The sequence below is a fragment of the Rhinolophus sinicus genome, chromosome 7, assembly GCF_057876585.1.
Source record: "Rhinolophus sinicus isolate RSI-liver-muscle chromosome 7, RSI-T2T, whole genome shotgun sequence".
NCBI classification, from domain to species: domain Eukaryota; kingdom Metazoa; phylum Chordata; class Mammalia; order Chiroptera; family Rhinolophidae; genus Rhinolophus; species Rhinolophus sinicus.
Genome location: NC_142507.1, coordinates 43,203,082 through 43,211,550, shown reverse-complemented (window position 1 = coordinate 43,211,550; position 8,469 = coordinate 43,203,082). Strand labels below are relative to the sequence as shown.

General features: G+C 56.1%; 1 protein-coding gene across 1 annotated transcript; it reads right to left on the bottom strand.

The window, feature by feature from the left end:
• Window positions 1-4,572: 4,572 nt before the first annotated feature.
• On the bottom strand, window positions 4,573-6,526 carry UBL4B (ubiquitin like 4B). Its single transcript, XM_019730576.3, has one exon. It carries the CDS (start codon window positions 6,017-6,019, stop codon window positions 5,723-5,725), a length of 297 nt encoding a protein of 98 aa, XP_019586135.3. The 5' UTR covers window positions 6,020-6,526; the 3' UTR covers window positions 4,573-5,722.
• Window positions 6,527-8,469: the final 1,943 nt, after the last annotated feature.

Here is an 8,469-nt window from a genome sequence, read left to right as displayed (position 1 = left end):
CTTTGCCCGTGATGCCAGTTACGGGGCTGCTCCCACAAAGTCGTGGAGTCCGAGCGCCCGATGCTGCTGTCCCTGCAGCCAGGCTGTGCTGGAGGGAGGGGGCAGCAGTGGTGTAGGAAAGACAGCCATCCAGCGAGAACCCTCTCTGTGGCCTCAACACTGTCACAGGACACATAGGGACAAAACCCCTCCAGAGTCTGTGTTCTAATGTGTGTGTGTGTGTGTGTGTGTGTGTGTGTGTGTGTGTAGAAGGGGGGTTGCACTTGGAGTTGGTCAGGGAAATAAAGTACAAGGGGGCGGGTAGAGCGTGAGAGAACCAAGGCTTTCTTTCCTCAACATGCCATCATTCAAGTTTAAGCAGCATCGGTGTCCTGAGGTTGTCTGCACGAGATGAGCGACCTGTGGGCGGCTCCGAGGGCCTTCCCTGCCCTCCCTGATGGACAGCAGCTTTGATCCTGGGGTCTCTGGCTTATAAATAATGTCCCAGGCACGGGTGCCCTGGGACTTCTCCAAGGGCGGCTGGCTGACAAGGCCAATGCAGTCGGGCCTCGGCAGGCAGACCTGGCCCCACTGCAGTGCTGTGATGGGTTTATGGCCAGTGGGCAGACAGTAGTTACCTCAGATTTATCACCCTTCCACAAGGGCAGAGGGAGCCGCTAAAGGCTGCCAGGGAGCCCTTAAATCACTGTGATGGGAAATGCTGTTGGAGGGAGCGGAGGGCAGGTAGGTAGGAGCCATCCTGGGGGCTGGGGCTTCCTGCTGACTCCTCATGTTACAGTCTTTTCCAGAGGGGGATTTACAGCCCTGGAACCCAGTGGAGCCAAGTAGCCCCCTGGGGAGGAGCCAGGAGGGACTGCAGGAGCTGAGCCAAGAGAATGAGGGTTCCTGGGGCCAGCCCAGCTGGTGAGAGGAAGTACAGAGCCATGAGAGGAAGTCCGGGGACCCAGCACCCAACGTGCTGGCCTCTGTGGCTATGAGGTGCTTTGTCTTCAGCCAACACTGCAGATGTGCCTGCGAGGACGGTCCCACCTCCCTGGCAGGATGTCATCTGTGAGCAAGGCTGATTGCGGCAACCTTGTGTGGGCAGATGTCTGTGCCTTTTCTCTGGGGGGGTGTCTGTTTTAAGGTTTATATCAGCAGAAGGGTACATGCGTGCAACGAAGCCATTTCCCCTTATACCCAAGCTCTGGGCTGGGTAGATGCATTTATAGGTCAGCATTGCACATGTAGGCAGGTGGGTTCTGGGTCCCTGCCCTCACCTGCCCACTGTGTGAGCCTGGGTAAACACAAGAGAAGGAAGACACAAGGAGGACGAGGAGAGGTGGTGGTGGTTAATAGAAGGGCGACTACTTACGAAAAAATGGGAAGGAAGAGAAGGTGAGCAGGGGTGGGTGGAAGGAGACATAAGGAATAGTGAGAGAAACAGCTAAACGCAAGCACTCAGATGTCCACAAAACGCAGCCGACTCGGGGTTGAAGAGGTTCAGGAAGAAAAGCAGAAAGGATGGGAGAAGAGGAAGGTGACTGAAGAAGGGAAGAGTGGGACAAGGCAGCCAGCAGAAAGCACCATCTGCTCCAGAGGGCACTGGGCCCGGGCTTTGCCGCTAGTCTTGCCTCAGCCACCTCCATGAGCGACAGCTGGCTTGGCGCAGGACACTAGCCCAGGGCAGCCTGCCCTCTGGCCGCTCCCGGCCATGTGCTGGCAGCCACCCAAGCCCAGCACAGAGCACAGGGTGTATAACCCAGGCTGGGGCAGGTGATCCCGAAGGCCAGCATGCCACCTTGGAGTGTTCACACAGAGAAGGAGTCTCTGTCCTTAGACGTGGGCTGACTGCAGGTTCAGGCAAGCCTTGCAAAGCCAACCACCACCCAGGACACAAATGTGCGCACCATGTGTCCCTCTCCATGTCCCTATGTGTCCTATGAACACCCCTGTCCTGACGACATGAGGCATCACTTGAACGTAGCAAAGTCGGCCAGGCCACCTCTCCCGGCAGTGCTCACAGTTCCTGGGTTTGGCTCTGCGGTCTTCCTTTCTGTCCTCCAATTCGCTGCATGGGATCTTCTGGCCGAGCCACCTGGGTCAGGTGGGTCAGCTGGGTTCCTGCAGCCTGAACCCTCAAAGGCAAGGTCTGGATCCACACACTGCCAGTGGCACAGAGCCTACAGCTCCCGTTGCAAACCTGGTTCTGTCCCTGTAGCCCTGCCCTACAGGTATGAGGTGTCTATTTGTTTGTGGGTGTGCTCCTGGGGTGTGTCTGCATGTCCGTGTGTCTCTAGATGTGATGAGGCACCCAACAAGGTCAAAAGCGGGGTGTGCTGAGCAGGGACAGTTCTCCAGGTGTGACATGTGGAGCCCTGGGTGTCAGGAAATGTCCCTCAGGTGCCCTTCAACTGCCCTCCTTTTTCATCCTTCACCAGTTCAAATGCCACCTCCTCCTTGAAGGTTTCCTGAGACTCAGCTAGAGAGACCACTCCCCATTTGTGCTCCCACAACTGCTGGGCTGAGCCTAGCACTTTAGTTGGCTTTTGTATGATTAATACATACAAAACATATGACACAGTCAACACCTCCTGTGGGGGTGTTCACACCCCCTGGTGTCTGGGCCTTTTTGATATCCCCTCACTCTGAATGTGGGCAGGACGTGTGACTCTAACAGATTCGGGCATGTAGGATCTCCGGAGTCCCTGAAACATTGTAAGCTGCCTCCTTCTTGAATATATGCAAGAATTTTCATCCTGGCAGACTATTCCCGGCCCCATCATTTGGGACTCTGGGCAAAAGCGACGTGCCTACCTACCAACACAGTACATCTCAAGTTTGTGGCTGGCCCTTAGGGGTTTTCTCGGCCCCTCCACTGCACCATGCAGTCAGGCACAGCAGGGGGCGCACTTCCCGCTAAACCTCCTTCTCAGGGAGACAGGCTCCCTGTCTACCAACCGAAGTCCCTAGCACAAAACGTGGCACATAGTAGGACCATTATCGATGTTTATTGATCGAAAATAAAAGATTGATAAAATAGCACACAAACCAGGGAGCGGTGCTTGTTTCCCTCAGAAAGACTGTTTTGCCAGGAACCAGGGGACCAAGGGTACTGGCCTGCAGGTGATACAGGGCGGGGCTAAGAGGAGAAGCCAGATTTCTCTGTGGATGGGAACACACAGCTGGAACCCTGGATGTGGTGAGTGTCCGGGGACGCCTCCTACTTGAGCAAAGTTATTACCTGTCGGGACCTCTGTGTCCTTTCCTGGTAGGAAAGAGGTGCTGTGGGGAAGTGGCAGTTTAAAAAGAGTGCTTTCCCCATTTAGACAGCAGAGAAGGGAGTCTTCAGCTGGTTTGCTGGCACAGGTTTAAATTCACCTTTGAAATAAGGTGAAACCAGGCACAAGGAAGGATCTCCGCGCAGGCAGCCCAAGAGCTGGGGTTCTCCACGCAGAAGAGGATTCTAACCCCTCCTCACAGCCTGAGGCACAGCCCTGCCCTCAGCCTCCCAAAGTAGTCCCACCTGCAAGTTCATCCATTAGGGGACAAAGCCTGTCACCCCACAGTGGGAAATGCACCATTGAGGAAAACTATCCCTAGGACAGGTGACAAACAAGTTCTCGTCAAGTTCCAAGTGCTAGTGTGTTCTCTCCTGTGCCCAGCTCTTCAGACAGGGATGGGAGCAGGGGGCCCTTGGAAGGCTGGAGTCAGTGGTGGGAGGCACGCATGGGCACAGAAGGGCAGAACAACTTTCCTTCCTGCCAGTTTGGGCCTGGAGTCCTCTTCCCCTGCAGTGCTGGTGACAAAAGCAGTGGAGGTGGCTGCTCTCAGCGGCCCTGACACTCCCACTAACTAGAGAGAAAATAAAAGCTCCCCTATCCTTCATGCCAGCTTCTCTTGGCAAAAGAAATAAAACGGCCCACTTATTTTTATCGCTCACAGATTTCCTGGGAAATGGGCTATTAGTTCCCCTAATGTAAAGATAATAGGCTCATCCCCCTTGCAAATGGCACAGCCCCAGCACCAATGGCTCACAGAACCAGTGGGGGCTGCTCCTTTGAAGGACCAACGGCCTGGGAGCAGGAAAAGCAGGACTAGGACCCGTTTGGGACCCGGGGACAGGCTGGGGCACCCCACCCCCAATCGGCAGGTGCTGGCTGCAGCCACTCCATGCTGAGTCCTTGCTGCCCCCTGACTTTCCTCTCCTCTCGGCTGGTGGGGGCAGGGGCTGGGGCAGCGGTAAAAGAGATGGTCATTAGCTAAATGAGGGTGTCTCTTTCTCCGGGTGGGGGGACCACTGCTACTAAGCAGGCTCACAGAGCCAGAATTGGTTTCCAGAGTCTCTCCCTGCCTCTGCCACTGACCCCACCCCTGGAGGACATTACTCAATTGTACAGTGTTCACATCTAACCCTCACAAACGCCTAGGGATTAAGGAGACACTATTATAATGAGCCCCAATTAACAGGTGAAAAACATGAGCATCAGATAGGTGAATCAAGGTCATGCAGCAGGACAACGGCTGAGGTAGGACTGGAATCAGACACTGGGCCCCACAGGCCAAGGACGGAATGTTTTTAGGGAAACAGGCCCTGCTTGTTCCTTTTAAGACATTCTCTGTCTCCCTCTCTCTGTCTCCATCACCCAACAATAGAACTTCAGGGACCTTATGGGGGACCAGGCTCTCAGCGAGCTCCCTGCTCCCCTCGTACACAGGGTGAGGGGCTCCTCGGCCCCTGGTGAGGCACACACACCAGGAACAGAGAAAGGGCCTGGCAGTCTTGTCTGTAGGGACTGGCCCTCCATGCTAGGCTCAGGGCCTTGTGAGGTGGTGACTGGTGTCTGGGCATTTAGTCACATAGGCTATACGCCAGGTTTATGTTGCTGCTTTACTTGTCATATTGATGTCCTGTCTCTCCATCTAGGCTGCACACTCCGGGAGGGCAAGGATCCTGACTGGCAACATTTTTGCCCCAGGGAGCCTGGGCACGCTGGGCAGGTAATGGGGACTCTGTGACACCTGTGAATTGATGGGGCATGGTTCTGTTCGCACTGGCCATCGTGAGTGTGTCACTATGTAAACTGCCCTTTCTGCCTGAGCTTCAGTTTCCTGCTGTCCTCGTCTGTGTGCGTCTCCCTGTGACCTCCAGTCCTGGCGCGCAGTAGGTGCTCTCCTCCCATTCCTACCTCTGCTGTCTCTGTCCCTTAAGCTGTGGAGGCACGAGCAGGCAAACAGCAAGGAAAGCCTCACCCAGAAGGCTGGGGACAGCTAACTATATCCCCTTCTCTTGGCTGTTTGGGGTCTGGAGGTAGGTGCCCTGGCCTGAGGCTGGAGGAAAGTGAACTCACGTTATCGTTGTTTCAAAGAAGAAAGAGGGTCTGTCTAGAACCACAGAGGTTGGCTAACAGCCCAGGGGGTTGCCAGGCATGTTTGGGCAAACTGCCTGACACAGGAGATGGTGCCCAGCCTACGGGGCGGGGGGCAGCCTTTGACAACCCTTTTGGGCTGCCCACGGGGGGATCAGAACTCCTAGGGGATGATGATGGGGTGGAATCGTTCCGTGTTTCAGAGGGGAAACCACAGGCCCAAGAGATGACAGAGGGGTCCAAACTCCCTCCAGCTGCTTTGAAGTTGCAAAAAGGAGTGAGGACGCATCTACACCAGCTATTGGGGAGTCACCAGGGAACATTAAAGACGAGGCTAGGCAAAGTTGGGCGTCTAAATAAGTAGGGTGGCCGGTTTACTGATCAGCTTTCTCCTCCTCGTCTGGGGGCTCCGAGCCCACAGCCTCAGGCTCCCTCTCCTCTGCGGGCTCCGCGACTGGCTCCTCCATCAGGAGGTCCCGTGCCAGCTGTTCCAGGTGTTCCAGGCTTATCCTCCGCAGTCGCTCCTCGTGCTCCTGCCTCAGCAGCCGAAGCACTGCCTTGGCATCCTGGGGCCCAAAGTGTTTGGCGAGGACCCGGGCCAGCTGGTCCCACAGGGGCTGGGGCTGGGGCTGGAGGAGCTGCTCGGGTGCCGTCTTCTCCAGGGGCTGCATGATGACTTTGATGGAGGCGTTCGGTCCGATGCAGTAGTCTGAGAGACACCTGTCGTCAGCCGGAAGCTGGCCACGGAACAGCAGGGGCTGCTGCTCCGCAGCCACCTACAGTGGCTTCAACACCAGCCTCTTCAGCATGGCCACACTCTCCTGCCCAGACACATTCAGGCTGCATCTCTGGCCCAGAGGCAGCTTGACCGTGAGGAACATGGGGGTTGAGAGTGGATTCAGGAGGGATCCATGCTCTGGTGGCTACGCTGAGGGTTAAGGGGCCTGAAGAAGATGGCTTCTCCCTATCAGTGGAAGGTGGTGGCCCCAGGAGGCCAAGAGCCTAGCCCAGGAGGGCAGCCATTGGCTGTGCACAGTGATGTCACAATGCTGCAGGCGGGCTCTGACCTTGGGGAAGTCAGAGGGACATTTGGGGCACAGAGCATCCTTCCTCCTTGGGAGGACGGAGGAGGGTAGAAGAGGAGAAAAGAGGGGTCAGGAAAGAAAACAGAGGATGGGGAGAAAGGACGGGGGGATGGAGCATGGGAGGGCCCAAAAGGACAGCGGGGCAGAAGGAACCACATCCATGTCGATTTACTCAGCAGCTCTGCCCGGACCCGTCCCTGAGGTGATGGTATCACAATGGATACTTTCCGTCCTTGTGAAGCTTTCCATCTAGCGAGCCGGCTCACATTTATCGAGTGTCTTCCTTCTTCACGCACTTACACATTCTCTCAGATTGGGTGTCCTAGAAGCAATCTCTGAGACAGAAATTCAAGTGCACGGGTTTCCTTGTATTTATTTGGGAGGTGACCCCAGAAGGCACCAGTTGGGGATGAGGAAGTGAGACAGAAAGGGAGGGAAGCCCAACTGTACTAATGAGCAGGTGGCCTTTGAGGGCAGCTGGGAGATTTCATTCCTGCTGGGCATTCTGGGCGGCTGCAGGGAGGCACGGAAGCCAGATCTGTGGGCACTGGGTCCTGCCTTTTGTTAGTGGGGTACAGACTCCTTGGACCCTGTGGTACAGAGGGTCCAGACTCCTTGGACCCTCCATGTACAGAGCAGGCTCCTGTGACCAGAGGAAACCCTTGTGCAGAAGTTTGCAGATGCGAGCAGTAAGAGGCCGTCAGCCTTTAAGGACCATGCGTGCTGAGGGGACAGGGCTGGGCCATCAACAGCATCTTTTCTCCGCATCGCCTGACTTAGTTCTCGCAGCCTCAGAGGCAAATACTATCCTTGTCTCTGCAAGGGGGTCCAGCTTCATCGTCCAGCACGCAGACGCTACTTCCCCATTCCATGTCCTGCCTCCTGAAACCTCTGTGCCGTGCCCTGTGTGTGCCAGGCACTAAGCAGGCGCCCAGGGGTCCACGGTGAACGAGGAAAGAGCACTTATGGGGACTCCACTGTGTCGATAACGTCTATGCACAGGCAGGTGTTGGTTCAACTTGTTGACGATCTCCCTTCATCAGCGTCGGCACATGTAACCTTTGAGAAAGGTATTGTCCCACTTGAAACTGAATGAGCGTGGAGAAGCCCTGGCTGATGTCCCACAGCTGGTGGGGTGATTTTGTCAGGGATCCTCTCACCTCTCCCAGCTGGCTGTGCTCCGCTGCTGTGCCTCTCCTCTCCGCTCCCTCCACCCCTTCCTCCCTTACCCTCCAGCCTGGACTACACTTGAATGATACTGTTGCCAACATCCCTGGACTTTCCAGACGTTGCCAGTCCACGGCCCCTGGCCCTGAGCCCTCACCGGGGGTCGCTCCAAACTCCACCCCTCTCTTCTGGCCCTGGCAGTCTTGGATAGTGGGAGAAAACACCCACGGACACCACAAACTTAGCTGGCCGTCCCCTCTCCCCGTCCCATGCCCTCACTCTGGGCAGGTGATCCAAATCTAGTCCAGAGAGAAACGAAGCTCACATTTCAGGAATTCCCTGACATCTTGTCCCTTTTCTCACCTACCAGTGTGCTGCCCCATCCAGCTGCACCTTCCCCACCTTCCTGCTCCTCTCCTCTCCTCTCCTCTCCTCTCCTCTCCTCTCCTCTCCTCTCCTCTCCTCTCCTCTCCTCTCCTCTCCTCTCCTCTCCTCTCCTCTCCTCTCCTCTCCTCTCCTCTCCCTCTCCTCTCCTCTCCTCTCCTCTCCCCAATGAGCCCTCTTGTTATTTCCATTCTCCAAAATGCACAGACCCCCTACCTCTGGCTCAGAACTCATGGTTCGCCTTCTCCTTCCGGCCCCACTTCCTCTTGTCCACTCCTGCCGCAGCCAAAGGGGGCTTCCTAAACCAAATTGAGGTCAAGCCACTCCTGTGAGTAACATCGTCCACTTGAATCCTCTGCTTTTGTAATCATCACCAGCTCCTCAGCCCGGCCTCCAAGGGCATAATGGCCTGGTCCTGCTTCCTTCCCCAGCCTTCCTTGCACCCTCCACTCCAGCCACACCCACCTCCCATTTCCTCTACTTGC

Coding starts and splice junctions, on each gene's coding strand:
- UBL4B (XM_019730576.3), bottom strand. CDS start 6,019: ATGCAGCCCCTGGAGAAGACGGCACCCGAGCAGCTCCTCCAGCCCCAG.